Source organism: Empidonax traillii, unplaced genomic scaffold, assembly GCF_003031625.1.
Source record: "Empidonax traillii isolate 1590-97213 ecotype Southwest subspecies unplaced genomic scaffold, ASM303162v1 scaffold338:size1951571, whole genome shotgun sequence".
Classification (NCBI taxonomy): Eukaryota; Metazoa; Chordata; class Aves; order Passeriformes; family Tyrannidae; genus Empidonax; species Empidonax traillii.
Window position 1 is genome coordinate 632,691 of NW_020955531.1, and position 15,172 is coordinate 647,862.

At 41.6% G+C, this 15,172-nt stretch overlaps 2 protein-coding genes across 3 annotated transcripts; both read right to left on the reverse strand.

The window, feature by feature from the left end:
- Positions 1-116: 116 nt before the first annotated feature.
- On the reverse strand, positions 117-3,100 carry LOC114061538 (macrophage migration inhibitory factor-like). The gene is made up of 3 exons (XM_027892103.1): positions 2,993-3,100; positions 933-1,105; positions 117-294 (listed from the first exon to the last, which is right to left on the reverse strand). The coding sequence occupies exons 1-3, from the start codon at positions 3,098-3,100 to the stop codon at positions 228-230; spliced, it is 348 nt and encodes a 115-aa protein (XP_027747904.1). The 3' UTR covers positions 117-227.
- Positions 3,101-5,717: 2,617 nt separating this feature from the next.
- Positions 5,718-14,328, reverse strand: LOC114061549 (solute carrier family 2, facilitated glucose transporter member 11-like). 2 transcript variants are annotated; one of them, XM_027892126.1, is made up of 12 exons: positions 13,830-14,328; positions 12,173-12,271; positions 11,579-11,739; positions 9,989-10,113; positions 9,609-9,738; positions 8,901-9,049; positions 8,157-8,344; positions 7,899-8,009; positions 7,289-7,390; positions 7,049-7,124; positions 6,341-6,468; positions 5,718-6,016 (listed from the first exon to the last, which is right to left on the reverse strand). In XM_027892126.1, the coding sequence occupies exons 1-12, from the start codon at positions 13,851-13,853 to the stop codon at positions 5,810-5,812; spliced, it is 1,500 nt and encodes a 499-aa protein (XP_027747927.1). In that variant the 5' UTR covers positions 13,854-14,328; the 3' UTR covers positions 5,718-5,809. The 2 variants fall into 2 exon arrangements, with proteins under 2 accessions (XP_027747927.1, XP_027747926.1); XM_027892125.1 differs by lacking the exon at positions 13,830-14,328 and having other exon boundaries at positions 12,173-12,298.
- Between the last annotated feature and the right edge of the window lie 844 nt (positions 14,329-15,172).

A 15,172-nucleotide genomic window follows, 5' to 3' on the forward strand; every position in this document is an offset into this window, starting at 1 on the left:
CGTCTCAATCACAGGTCTTTCCAGAGTAACAAGATGGTCTCAGTCATAAGGTTTCTGCTGGATTTTTACTTTTATTTAAGTGGCAGACAAGATGTTAAACAGCAGTGGGTAGCAGCAACTATGGTACCATTGCCTTTTGCATTTGTCAGGTAGCGGTAACATGATGCACTGCAGTACTTAAACCAGGGTAAGAGGTCAGGAATAAACTTTTACCGCTCAAGGGCACCTCAAGCAAAGGTGGTGTTGTTCCAGCCCACGTTACCAGCACTGATGTTGAAGAAGCTGACATAGATTCTGAAAGGGAAGACAAATACCATTAGCTGCTGAGAGCAGAGTGCTGCAACAGGACACACAGCCATGCTGCAGACTGTCCCACAGGGCTTTACACTTCTCAGGCCTTGCACTCCCTCCCTCCCTTTTAATGCTTTCTGTGCATTCTGGAGTTCTTAGTGGTTTTCTACTTCTTGTTTTAAGGAGCTCTCAGGATACTGTGTTTTATTCACAGTCATTTCTGGAGCATACCTTGAGGAAAAGCACTAGAAAGGCTTTTATACAAGTGGAAGCTCTTGCAGTTGACCTCCACATGTACCCCAAAGGCAGCAGGGAAGTGTTGGTACATGTCCCTCAAGTTATCATTATAATAACAAAGTTATTGTGTGTGTACCTGGGCTTTTGCACATGAGATCTGTGGGTACACGCAGTGCCTGAACACACATAATTTTAACTAAGAAATTTTACATTTTCTGGACATCAACATTGCGGCTCGTGGAATTGCTCCTTTCTTCTTTTTAGTTGGAGAGTCGTTCCAATTGACTTGGCATTTAGCCTCTTCAAATAGCACATTAACAAAGAACACCAGAAGAAAAGTTTGGGATGAATAGTTTTAACAATCTGGGGAAAGTCATGTCAGAGGAGTTGCTGTGTGGGCTCACCTGTCAGATGGTATTTTCAGCTCTTTGTTCAGCAGATCACAAAGCAATTTGGAGTAGCCCTTGTTCTCCTGCTCCCCTACCTTGCCAACACTGTAGAGAAAGCACATAGCACAAGGGTCTGTGGAGCCACCGAAGGACATCGACTGATCGGGAGCGATCTGTATTGCTAGATACTGTTGGAAGAAGAAAAGGAATATTATTTTCCTTTGCCATAATAAGAAAATTTTTGAAAATCCAGGAAGGTATTTATGTACCTGAACTGCAGTGAAAATAGGTGCATGCTTTTGATGTGTTGACATCTTACTGTCTAGATTTACATTCTACGCCAAGACAGTCACTACTGTGTCAAGGGCTGGTACAAAGACAGCATATTATCTGGGCTTGGGAGTTTTGGTTCCTAGTCCAGGTGTTCCAGGAGCTCAGTGACCTGCAGTATCTCCAGAACCTCTTCTGAGCCACTGGGCCCTCCCTACCCGTGTGGGAAGGTCAGAGATTCGGGGGGGGGGGTGCAATTGCATTGCTGCCGCACTGCGTTCCTGAGAGATTTTGCACCTCACTGCCTCCTGCTGCAGTCTTCCCTGCTGAGGTAAATGTGAACTGACACAGCAGAGGTCTAAATCAACATCCCCCTCATTAAACAAAATACAGCCTAATCCTACTTTTGTTCTTGATATCAGGAAAAATAGAAGAAAGTATCTATGTTAATATTAATGACCAGCCTGCGATTTTCCCTGCTGCTAATACACAGTGTCAGATCCACACACTGGGGAATCTGGGGATCAGTTCCTTTGGCATCCATCTAGCTTCTGTTCTGTTCTTACCCACGTTTATTAGCAGCGCATCGTTGGAACTCAGCAGCAATTAACCCTCTTGGTAAAACAAGCCAGCCTGAGTACCAGGAGTTGTCTGGGTAATTAGTCTTGGCCATGATTTACAGCTTGTTTGGGTGCAAGGTGCAGCAGACCACAGCAGTACAGGATAAGCCAAGGAGATCATGCTGAGGTACCACTTGCTTGGCCCTGTTCTGCCCTGGCTGGACACTGTGCGGTCTCAACTTTATGCCAAATGTAGGTACATGTAGGTCTTCAACATCTACCCTGGAAGCAGGTTATTATTATTTAGAAAAAAAATAAATCAAAGTAAAACATTAATTGGCATTATTTTCTTCTTGGAGCAGTTTGAAATATTTGAGACAGTTCATCCAGTAGGAAAAAACCCTATTTGATTAAAAATCAGTTACAGTTTCCTGTGAGAGGAAAGCTCTGCATTCCAGCCCAGCCTAATCCTTTCCTTCTTTCTGTGTTATAACTAAGAGACTCTCCCTTTTCTATTGCCTCCTTTGTCACGAAAAGCTTGTATGTTCTCTTCAGAAAAATCTCTTTGTTATTCCCTCTATATTTCTAAGTCCCATTACATATCCCTTCCACACAGCTGCACAAACCTGTTCCAGCTGCATCCCAGCCCTGGCCTCTAGCTTTATATTCAGGAGCTGTTATGCAAGGAGCACCAGCTGACACACCCCCATCAGCTAATGCTTGTTTGCTAGACTGATAAAAAACCTTGGCTTTTTTAAAGATGGGTAGAACACATCAGTTTTACGTAAGAATACTAGTTTTTTTGCTAGATGTCCAAGCAAGCCGAATGACTGATGTTTTAATTCAGCTGTAACCACTAGGCTACAGGCAAGTTGGTGGCAGACAATAAGCACGTATTCAGCAGGTCTCAGTGAGAAAGTTGAGGGTGACTTTCACTTTCAATCAGCCAGATTCTTGAGAGGTATTCACAGAGATACCTGTGCACACACACCCACACACATCCTGTGGCTTCACCTGCACAGAGACCTATATGAAATATCATCCCACACAAGGTGTGTTTAGATACTTCAGTGATTTGAGACCTCAAGTTACAGCAAACAAGTATTTGATATTTTCACAGAGAGAGGACTGCAAATACTGGTGAGTCATTAGGTGTATTAGTTTATCAAGGCAGTCACTGAGAAATGGCTCATTGCATAGGCACAACTGGCCAAAGAAGGAAAACATTCGAGCATCTGGACTTACCTGTGCTGGTTTGTCCAATGCTTTTGACAACTGTTGCGTGAGCTCCTCTGTAAAAGATTCTGGAATCTTATCCTTGCTTATATTTGTGTTAACAATGAATTTAGGCATCTTTGGATCACAAGCAGGTTTTCTTTCACAGCTTTGTTTCTAACTCACCTGCGAGCTGGCTCCCCCCACTGTGCCAGTGAGCACCTCGGGAGCCTTTAAATAGTCAGTGACACTTTCCACAGGTGCACCCGGAGGGGTGGGAGTGCCTCGTGAGAGGCTGCATGTGCCATCTGCAGGCTGCTCACACACACAGCCCTGGGAGGCAACCTGGCTTTTGCACTGTGGAAACCAAAGCGTCCAAGATGACACTTCATATTTGGATACAGCCTGACCTTGAAACCAGTGAAAAAGCAAGTGTTACAGAGAGTTATAATGTACCTCTTTATGCAAGTCACAATTATTTTTAAAAAAATGAGATGGATGACTCAGTTGTGAGGTCTGGAACTGTTTCTGTGGAATAGACCATAACAGAAAAACCCCAGTAGCACATGTTGTGCAGACCTTTCCTGAACCATGACTAAGTCATGACAAAGATGCCTTAAAAGCAGGGTCTTGATTTTCCACTGTGGTGAGCACTGGTTTCTACATGCTTGGAGAAGGCTTGTTTTCAACTTGCTCCTTTGTTGTGCAAATAGTCCCATAGCAGTCATAACTCTCGAGAGATAGGAAATCCACAGGCATTCTGACACGAGAGGCTTTTATCCAGAGTGAGTATGTGGCAGAGCTGGGATCAGTTCTCACTGCTGCCTAGCTGAGCCTTACATGAGAGAAGTGATTTAGAAAGGTCATATGGCACTGGGTAGGGGGTGTTAGCAGTGAGATGTGTGGGAAGAGCAGGTTGAAAATGCTGATGGGAGTAAAATAAGTGGTTTGTTAATCTCCCCATGTTAAAGGCGATGAGTGTCTTTATGCCCAGTAGTTTCTGAGGTAAGGGCTTTTCTACTCACTTGATTCCCCAGACTGTGGAAAAGAGGAAGAGCTTTCCGTAGCTTGGACTGAACATTTGTACTGTAATGGTGTAATTTAAGCCAGTGCTTTTAAAGTGGTGAAAGCTCTGTAAGAACATGCTTAAGTTGATTTTGTTCAAGGTCAGGACTGGGCCCTGAGCAACCCAATGTAGTGGGTGACATCCCAGCCTGTGGCTGAGGAGTTGGAACTGGATGATCTTTAAAGTCCCTTCCAACCCAAGCCATTCTGGGATTCTGTGATTCTGGGATTCTGGGATTCTGGGATTCTGGGATTCTGGGATTCTGTGATTCTGTGATTCTGTGATTGTGTGGTATATGTTGGTTTTAAGTCAGTTTCTTCACTGTAGCTCCCTTGCTGTAAAAAGTCAGTAAATAAAAAGTCAGGAGATGAATCACTATATGTCAGTGTTCATCTACAGCCCATGTTAGCAGACTGTGTCTCCTGTATGCAAAGCATTCTGAAAATAATGAAAACTCTGAAAAACATCAGAAATAAAATCTGTTTATACAAAGGGCCTTTTCAAAGCACATTTCCTAAGTCAGCACATTAAAAACAAACTCAAATGACACCTTCATCTGTAAGGAAAGGAGCTGTAGTTTGTAATACTGATTTTTTTTCTTCAGTGGTTAGTGGAAAGCAGGTGGCATGACCCAAAGCATTTAGTCACGAATCTTGTCACAAATATACTTGTTAGTGGTCACCTGGAAAAACTTAGGCTATTTCCAATGAAATTCACAGCCTATTTTTTACTGCTGGGTACAATAATCACTCGTTATTTGCAGCTTGCTTACATAACAAGAAAAACATTTCCAAAACAAACTCTTTCTTCTCTGAAAACATCTGATGTAATTCCCAGAAGCTGATGTACCAGGTTGGAAACCAGTTCCTTAGACACCACAGATGCTCTTGGGACTGTCCTTTACTTTATAGCAGCCATTTTGCTTCTTTTGTGTACAATAATATGTCGGTGTGGCAGGTCCTTCTCCCTGCCTGGAGTTAGTGGGATGTTCTCCATGGAGCTTTCCATTACATCCCCAGAAGATTTGTTGCACAGTACAATTTCACTTTCAATATTTGTTTCTGTTGTCCTGCTGGAACCTTTTTTCCTCATTTGCTGTGCTAAGTTTTTAGTCCAGATCTGCTCAGGTAACTCGAAACACCATATCTAGCTTTTCCTCTGTCTATCTGCTAGCCAAGTATCTCAGACTTCTGTGTTTCCCCAGCCTCATGACTGGTGGTCATTTAGCCTTCTTTATCCTTCTTTCTCTTGGTTTATCCTTTAAATTATTTTACTTGGTCTTTCATATTTCTGCTACTCTTCTCTGAGCTGTTTTCCAGCAGGTTCCTGGTTATGAGGTACTTAGTGCTAGTGAGGTTTCCTTTAGGAAAGGCCAATAACAGGCTGCTCAGGTACCAGTGGCATTGGACAGGACTACGGGAACAGGGGGCACCATCTGAGGCTGTGGGTCCAGGACTTTGAGCAGAGCCTGTGTGTATGTCCTTCTAGCAGGAATAAAATGGTTTTTAATGTGAAAACCCCCCCAGCTTTATATCTTGAAACTGAGTGGTGAAATTTCCCAGGAAAATGTTTAGATATCATCCAGAAATAGAACTCTACCGTAATGAGTTTCATAGCTATATTAAAAGAAAAAAAAAAAAAAAGGAAAGAAAAGGAAAAGGGAAAAGAAAAAATAAATGAGACAGAAGATCTTGCAGTCTGGTTTTAATGTTTCCTTTTTAGTTCTATTGCAACATTGTTTCCTGTCTTTTTTAAGAGATGCAAATTTCTCCTCTGAACGCTCAGAGCTTCGTGCAAGCCAACTGTTCCTTAGGAAAGTTATTTTCAGTGAAGGAGGTTTCTTTTTTCCCGAAGTTTAGTTTGTTGAACTCTGCTTTTATTTCCATGATTGACTTTCCCTTGGTCTCAGGAAGATACAGGTAGATGAAAATTGCTGATAAAGCAAGAATTGCCAGAAAGATGAGGAAGCAGAAGGGTCCAAGGTTATCCTGCAAGCAGAAATGAGAGACACTGTAAGGAAAATAAGAATCTCATTTCTATTTCCCTGCCCTTTAATGCAAGCCTGTGTCTTTGAAGTTAAAATTCAAAAGTGTGCTCAGTACACAATCCAGGACAGGTATCAAACCAGGAGTTTCCGCTGGCCATGTTCGACCTGAGTCCTGTTGCTGCTTCTCTGACAGGCTTGCAGGGTTGGTATTTGGACAGAGCTCTAAGCTTTGCATGCCATTGCAATTTTTTGCTGTTAGTTTGTTCCCTGTCAGCATTCAGAAATGGATTCTCCTGGAAGGAGGGATTCACTTAGAGTCACTTACAACAAGCAGTGGAAAAATCATCCCAAGTATGAACAGTCCCATCCAGTTGATACAGCCAACAATCAGAAAGGCTGATGGTCTGTATGACTGGCTGAAGATTTCAACCATGACAGCTATAGTGGCTCCAGCTGAAAAAGAAAAGCCAAACACAACCCAGGAATATTTGTTTCCTTGCTCCTGCTGCGGTTCCTCACAATGGCAGTGGCAGAAGATGACAGACAGGCAGAATAAGTGGCCTGTTGGTAGGTGGCCACTGCTATGAGGGTGAAAGACTTTGATTCCAGACAGGGACTGCAACTGTTAATTTAGGTTTCTCTCATATGTACTGGAATTGTTTTTCTAGTGCCAGTGGGTCTGCGCAGTTCCACATTGCACTGGTAGCCACTGGTGGTGCAGTGATTTATAAAACCTGCTCCCCTTTTGGCTCCTGGGGTCAGTTCCACCTGAAGCATTTTGGTAGGCATCAGCTTAACTTGCTAAGTTTATGAAGATGATTACTGTAACCTGTAGGCAAGATGACTACTATAACATACATCAAAATGCCTAGATTCCTGTTTTTAGCTGAGTATTTTAAAAATCATTCTGAAATTTCTGTCTCAAACCCTCTGGAGATGATACTGTGTTTTAAATTATTTAGAACCTGTGATCAGCAATAAAATCCAAGGTGTCTGTATCCTTTTCCTGTCTCCCACTTGTACTTGTACTCACATGGTCCACTTCCATAGAAGACAACGAATAGGAAGATCAGGATAACACTGAAGTAATGCATCCAGAAAAAGCGATGCTAAGGGTGAGAAACCAGTGATATCAAATGGTTAGACACACGACAGAATAGCAGAGCTCTGTATTTTCTGCTGCTGGCTCAGGTTTTTGCACATATCCTGTGAGTTAAGATCAGAAAAGTGGGCTGGAGCTGAGTCAGGGGCCAGAAGGTTGCTGCCTCCTTACCTGCAGGGACAGGGTCATGGTAAGCAGTGCTAGCACTGAACACATCAGTGTGTATCCTCCCCAAAGCAGCACCTTCCTCCCAAACCGGTCTATGAGGGTGCTCTGAAAAGCAGAAAACATGGGTCATAAATCCCAGTTCTCAAATTAAATAATTCCTCCCCTTTCCATGTATTCTTTGCAGAAGACTTATCTGAATAATATCCATAAATCAATGTAATTTCAGAGTCTCTTAATTCCTAATGAATTTGATTAACTTCTTCAAGTTAATTTATAATTAACTAAGCTGTGTTTATTAGTCAACCTTGGGCTGTTTTCAGACAGTTCCCTTTCTTGCTTGCTGTCATTTGTCAAATTGTGTGCACATACATACCCATATCTAATCCAGAACATCAGAAAATTATTTTACAGGATAAAAATTAGTCTAAGGGCAAACACTCATGCAAGTAATCTGGGACAAGAACTGCCTTTCATCCTGCATGTGGTTTTGCAGAAGCAGGAAGATGTGTCTTAGGTTATGCAAATCTCCCCCGAGCCCAGTCATAAGAAAGGAAAAGTACAGTTGTTGACCACATTAAATTTTCCCTTCAAACTCAAGTCTGAAAAGACTTACACACAGTATAGAGGATAAGCATTCACACAACCCAATTCCCAGGGACACGTATGGGATCAGGTATTCTTCGAACTTGGCTGTGTGGAATACTTCAAAAGAGTAGAAGTATATCTGAAAAATGCAGAGAGGAAATGCACCGGTGAAAAAGGTGTTGCAGCTGAGGTGCAATTCTAAGCTGGTATACTAACACTGACATAGAGGGGTTTGTAAAGCTGCCTAATGTTGTCCCTTGTGCTGGGGATAAAGAGGGCACTCAACTGCGTTGATTCCACAGAGCTGCAGGGTGGTCATAACAGTCATCATAAAGTAAAGCTGCCAGCGCAGAGAGCGCTCTTTGATCACTTCGAGGACACGCAAGGTTTTCGTGCTTGCCATTGCACCCTTCTCCTTCATAATGTCATCAATTTCTGCTTGATGGTCTCCTTCCCCCCACAGCTTCCTGATGGCTGTTGGAGAGAAAGAGGGAGGTGGATTGTTCTACCTGTACAGCTCGATCAGCAGTGGTTACATTAAACCCTTTAGTCTGCTCATCCACTGGTGAGATGGTGGTGCTGGTGCTGCTTCTGCCGTGTGGTTGGGGCTGGGGCAGTGGGCACTCGGAAGGATTTTGACTCACGGGTTGTCAGTATAGTATAGCTTTCTAATGTGGAGTTGACCTAATTGTAAAGAAACTCAACATTTAAGTATATTTTATTGCATTTGAAAAAAGAGCTGCCTAAACCATTTCCTTTAAAGAAGCGAAGTGTTGCCCACCGAAGTGGGAAATGTTGGACATGCTGATATATAACTGTGTTTCTTGTCTTAACCAATTAAATGAGACTGAGTAAAGCCCGTGTGAGTACAGCCATATTGTCATTGGGATCTCAGCTGCTGTGTTTGAAGCTGCCTCTGCTCCGTGGCACTGCACTGTGCTGTACAGCTCTGCCCTGCTTGTCTCCTGCACGGGCTGTCACCCTGACACAGCAAAGGAAGTGAAGTAGGTGAGGAAAGCAGACACTCTACCTTTCCTGCAGGCTTCCTCATTACCCTTCTGTATCAGGAGGTAGGATGGTGAATCAGGGAAAAATGGGAGGGTAACCAGTTGAACCAATGCTGAAAGTCCACTAGATGCTAACAACCATGGCCACAAAGCTTCGCTTCCTAAAATCTCCCTGGAAAGTGTATGTGAAACAAAATTATGCTGAAATAGTGGAATGAATGTTCAGGAAGTTTTTCCGAGTGATGAAGATTGCTCAGATCCTATTCAAGGGTGCAGTGGAGCAAAACCCTGAATTCAACATGTAGCAAATTTCACAAATTTTGCTATTTTTATTCCTCATAATTTTATTTTAAAGGAATTATTTGGTATTTTGAAAAACTTTCTAAATATCATTGGGACCCAGTATAATGTCTAAAGAGCTGATGAGACTCATTTGACCACTTTTTGCCACAGGACCAAAACTAAGACTTTTTATGTAAGTATGGTAAATTTTGAAGGGGGAGTCCCCCAGTAGGAAAGGTGTGGAAATACGAAGAAATCAGATTATTAGTAATTAATTTTCTGCGTTCTATATTCCAAATCAAATGTCTGCCTTAAAACTAAGGTGGATGTGGATGTGAGGATCCTCCTAGGGAGGGTAGGAGTGTTTCTCAGTCGCTACCTAGGTGGAAGGGTAAGGTTATAGGATTTGTACTTTTAGCATAACCCGACAGAAAGATTGCAGAATTTACCGTAGTCCAATAACCTGTCCTGTGAGTTTTCCCAGGGTCAGAAAAACAGCAACAGTGGAGTTGGCAAATCCACGCAGCTTCTTGGGTGAAATCTCTCCTACATACTGAGGATGTATATTCATAGAAAAACCTTGAACACAGAGGGGGATAAATGACTGTTAAAATATTTAGAAAAGCTTAACTTTCTGACTCCATCCTCTCTTACGTTGTTTCCATTCGCTCTGATATTTAGATTACAATTTCTTGCTAAAGGGGTGATGGCTTTCACTTTTATTAAGTGCCCAGTATATTTGTTTTAAAAATCATTCTCCATAAATGGCTGTAGAGGCAACCCCAGAACAACAGGGACTCCCGCAGTCCCCGCTGGCACGAGCACATACCTGAGCCAATGCCGTAGAGAAGGCGGCCGACCAGAATCATCTCAAAGGATTTGGCTGTTTTACTGAAGGCCATGAAAAGTGCAGCTGCCAGCATGATCAAGTTGGTGAATATTTGGCACTTTTTTCTAAAGAAAACAAACAAACAAACAAAGAAGTCCCAAAAGCCCTCAAGAATTTAGTGCAAAATGTGAACTTTTTGTACTGTTTTGACTACTCTTGCTTTGACAGTAAGCATGGTACAGCCATTCCTACTGTTTTGAGGAATGGCTGAAATGATTCTTTAAAATTTTAGGATTACTCAGTATTTTTAGCTCAGTATTTAAACAGTTGGAACCCTTCGTCAGCATTTCCACAGTACAAATGGGGAAAGACATCAGAGAACTGGCCTGTTTTATCACTAAGATTTTTAAATGGCTAGAACTCCTCTTACAATGTCAGGTTGTCTCCCAGAAACAGTCTGAGTCCACAGGTCCCATTCTAGGATGGCTCATGTTAAAGACACTCTTGGTTAAATGGGGGTGATCTGAGATGGCAGAAAGAGTTTTTAGAGGCATATATCATTTCAAAAGTCCCTCTGTATGAGTTGTGGCCTGCTGTGTTCACAGCCCTGATGTCTCAGGCTCAAATCAAAGTTTCAAAGGCTTTTGCACTCAGATGTTTTGCTGTGATGCTTGTTAGACAAGAGTCCTCTTGCACACACTAAGGATTCACAGACACCCTTGTGTTTAGTCTGGGATTCAGCAATTAGGTTTCCATGTGTTAAATAACCCATGGGAGAAGTGCATGATCTTGTTTCCAGTCTTGGGAGACCCTCTGTGTGTGGGAGGAGGCAGTGTCCCACAAGAAATTTCTTGGGGGCACTTACCTGATAGGAAAGAACACAATTGCAGGCAGGTTAAGGTGGTTTGATGAGACCCATGTGAGGGGCCTCTGGGTCAGTGCGTTGTGGAGCAGATCTTTAAGTGGTCACACCAAGGGGATATGTTTGCCAATTTCTCTGCAAATGAAATCAGTGGTGTTACACACAAGGCACTGAGAATGGACCAAACTGGTGAGGAATCCTTCCTCCATCCAGTGGGAAAGGTAGCTTGGGAACTGACTTTCAGTAAAATGGATTCCCAAGAACAGAGATGTCTCTTGAACGTTTGTTTTGGTGCTGGTTGTATCTTTGCAGTGTAGTTACAGGCAATTTATTTTTTCTCTTTTGTTCATATTTTCATTAGGCTGGATCTTAATATTTAATATGACGTCTGTATCCCAAAATGAGTGTATTTAAATAGATATCTGATTCTTCTTTGTCACTCAAGAATATCTTCCAGATGTTTGAGTAAGTCATATAATGTGTTACAGCACAAGACACAGAGCGCTTTTATTGGGGTTTGTAAAGCCTGGGAGACCTTTATGAGAGCCATAGGGGACATTGAAGAGAATGTGACCCTATACCACTATTCCCAGAGACACTGATCCGGTGGTGTGATGATGACTGCAGCCTTCAACTACACTGCTTCAACCAAAAAGAAGAGCTTCATTTGTTCCCCTTGGTATTTCCCTGCACTTTGTGACTGTGGACCTGCTACAAGAAGCACTTACTTTCTATATTTTGTAGTCACGTAGGTGCAGAAGAGGCACCCCAGGAGCCCTCCTATCCCATAAACAGACACGATGAAGGACCAGAGCAGCATGATTGTCTCGGGGTGGAGGGGGGACCCGTGTCGCTCTATCCATGTTTCATTAATAAACTTCCTGATGTGCTGAAAAATAGAATGAGATTTGACTGGATAAGGGGTATAAGATCCCTTTATATTATTTGGCTGTTGTACTCCAGATTGAGCCTGTGGTTCTAATATTAGGTTTAGTTTGAGTCTTTCTTAGTAAAACAAGTTCACTGAGATCACACTGAAAAATCTACAAGTTCATATCACTCAGGAAGCTTCCTGGCAAGCATGCTAAGAGCCCGTTTTTTGCTTTCCTATGGGGACTTGTATGCTATGTGGTAAAACTTACTTAAAACAGAAAATGCTGTCCTGTTCTTTAAAGAAGAAAAAGTTCTCTACACATGTGATGTTACTGTTAGCCAAAGAAAAGGCAGAGACTGTGAATGCTCAGTAAATCTGAGATTTATGGGAGAACAGAGAGCTCAGGCTCTCCATTTGTGTTACCAGCCTCAGGGAGATGGCTCCTTACCACAGAAGGATAGTTGATGACAGAAATGTGGAATCCATATGGGAAACTACCACCAATTCCCAGCACTAAGATCATCTGATATAGTCCCCGGAACTGAACCTGCAAAGCAAACATAAAACATTCCATCAGCTTCTCATTAGTCTGGATCTGTGCAGGCCCAAAGCCACACTGGCCCTTTCTCTTTGTCTGCTTCAAATCCTCTTGAATATAAACATTTTTCAAAATCTCTCTAATATACTGCTGAAACACTCATCATCCACAGTGCCATAGCAAACTACACACCACTGTGAGGGTGATAATCCATTGCTCTGCTTGCAAGAAGGAAAAGGAGTTAAAAAAGATGTTCCCAAGAGTGCAGCTTGCACTCTATGCCTGCAATATCTGACAGGCTGGTTGGATAAAGGAATCAGTCCTGGGTGCAGGGAAGAGGGACTCAGTTTCCTTGTCTGTAGTCAACAATAACTGATGTACACCAAACCAAAATGCTGTGTCTCAGAAATACAGCATTAAAAATCAGTATTTTATTATACTCTCTGCTTTCATTTCTGACTGCATCATATCTTTAAGCACAATTAAGGAAAGATCCTTTTGACATTCAGCTTTTTCAGGAAGGCGTGGACTATAAGTATATAATATAAATACAACACAATATAAATATAGTTATAATTACAGGGATAGCCCCTGTAATTGCATTAAAATAAAAATCTTCCTGAATTTGATTTGGGATTTAATTTCTCCTTTCTCAATATTTTGTTTTTTCTATTTATTTAGCCATGAAATAATGTGCTTGCATATTGAAGGGCTTGGCATCTTCCAGGCTGGGGAGATACTGTCTGTCTAGAACTTCCTTGCTCAAGGACTAGGGACTGAAATATACTTTTTGATGAGCTAAATAATTCCAACTGTAAATAAGGAGAAAACATAACATGTAACTACTTAGACTTTAGGTCCATCTTTCAACAGCTTGTTATTTAATTAGTCCACACCTGGATTTCCCAAGTTATCACATGACAAGAACCAGGAAGCTATGGACCAGAAAGAAGACTCTAAATTTCCTTAAAAATCTTCTCTCAAATTCAATGGATTTGCTAATTGGCAAGACCATTCAAACAAATTAAAAACTCACCCTCTCACTCTTTTTTTTTTTTTTTAAATAAGAGAAACAGAGCAACCAATACATATCACTTCTTCCCTGTGTAAGACTATGGAAACTCTCAATGGATTATATTGATTGTCTCTTGATGAAATGAAGACAGTAATTAATTTTAAATGTTATGTCATGGTTTCTTAGCCTTTTGCAGTAAGGTTAAAATATTCATTATATTGGGAAGTAATCAGAGTGGTTAATAATTAGTATTGTTTCAGTAATTCAGAAGACAAAAGTAAAGTAGCATTGTCAGTGGTGGAATTTCAGAACTATTGTTAGTTTTTCTTTTAATTTAATTTAATTTCATTTCGTTTCATCTAGTTTCATAGAAAAGACCATGCAGCACGATCTTCATGGCCCCATTGTTCTTGGTGATGTTTAAACACAGAAAGGAAAGACGATCTCTGTACCAAAGGGACTTAAAATCTTTAAAGAATCTGAATCTCAAGTATTTTGTTAGCTTTGTCTTTTCTAAGCCATAGCCCTGAGAAGAAGTGGCCGGATACTCACCAGGTTGGAGAAGAAGGCAGCCATCTCGATGGAAGAGCCTGTTGCTCACTGGCAGGTACCTGCCGAAGGAACCAAGAGCTCACATTATACAACAGCAGTGTCAGGGAACTGGTCCCATGTCATCGAAGTTAAACTTTACTTCAGAGGCTTTTGAGTTAATTGTACCTGTTTCAGTGGTCGTACAAAGTTTAGGATTGTTGGATTAAATATTTCAACCAATGGTTATGTCCAAGTAACCGAGATGGTCTCCCTTGCAGGGAACCTGTTCACTTCATGAGCACAGTCTTGTGATGAGGAGACAGAGAACTGAGAAAACAGTTGTAAACAGGATTCCCATAATCATAACTTTGCTCAGTTTTCAGTATAAAATGAGAAACGTAGTGGTAAAATTATCTGTTGGGAATCTTAGGTGGGGCTTGGACAATGAACTATAGGACTTTGACATACAGTAGGAAAGATCTATCCTCTTCATGTGACAGTAACTGGAGTACATTGTAACTTAATCATTACTGAAAGGAGCTGAACTGCACAATGGTTTTCAAATGTGGTGCAAGCTTTGTGATTCTACAGTAGCACACCAGGCTTGGCGAGCTCAGTATTTAATAGTAGCTGGTTTTCCTTTGCTAGTAGAGAAAAAAATTCATTCTGCACATTTTTGTCTGGCATTTCCATTAGTCAGTATACTTATTTCTGTGGCTGTGAGGAAAAAAAGGTTGTTTGGGGACTGTTTTGTAACCTCCGCAGCTGGATTGATGTCTCTGTTTTTCTGAGGGAAAGTTCTTAAGCTTTAACTTCCTTTATTTCACAGTTAAGAGGGGGTTGTATGTATTAAGTTGGTAAATGACTTAGTTATCACTTTCCATTTACACTTCAGTAAAGAAGAGGAAGAAGAAATCATAAAGGGCTTATTGGATGCAAACAGTCATATTTACTAGAAAATACATCACATGCAAAGCATATTTAGAGATTCTCCAGCTAATGTCTGAAATGTAACGTGTGGCACCACCCAACCTTTTCTCCCATTACTGTGCATCCTCATCATGGTCTTGACTTTGCTGTTGATGTGTGCTGAGACTTCATGGGGGGATTTGTTTCCAGTTTAGGTTCTCCAGCAGATAATCTCTTGTTAGAGCACAAACAAGACTGTCCCTTTGATGCTAAGAATTAATTTCCTTTTCCGTAAAGTTATACAAAGTTGAAACAACATGGTGTGCATCTGACAGAGGGAAGGAATGCCATGTTGGCTGCTGGTATCTGTCTTGCTCAGATGACATTGGGGGAAGCCACAAGCAGGCAATAACATGTAGCTTTTGTCATGGGGCATTCCTTCTCAAATGCAGTCT

Excerpts from the sequence above, each read along its gene's own strand:
- LOC114061538 (XM_027892103.1), bottom strand. The coding sequence starts at position 3,100 with ATGCCTAAATTCATTGTTAACACAAATATAAGCAAGGATAAGATTCCA. Across the intron at positions 1,106-2,992 it reads CATTGGACAAACCAGCACAG|TATCTAGCAATACAGATCGC; the intron begins GTAAGTCCAGAT and ends TTCTTCCAACAG. Across the intron at positions 295-932 it reads CTGAAAATACCATCTGACAG|AATCTATGTCAGCTTCTTCA; the intron begins GTGAGCCCACAC and ends CTTCCCTTTCAG.
- LOC114061549 (XM_027892125.1), bottom strand. The coding sequence starts at position 12,298 with ATGGAATGTTTTATGTTTGCTTTGCAGGTTCAGTTCCGGGGACTATAT. Across the intron at positions 9,050-9,608 it reads GGACAGGTTATTGGACTACG|GGAGATTTTAGGAAGCGAAG; the intron begins GTAAATTCTGCA and ends TACACTTTCCAG. Across the intron at positions 7,391-7,898 it reads GCTTATCCTCTATACTGTGT|AGCACCCTCATAGACCGGTT; the intron begins GTAAGTCTTTTC and ends TCTGCTTTTCAG.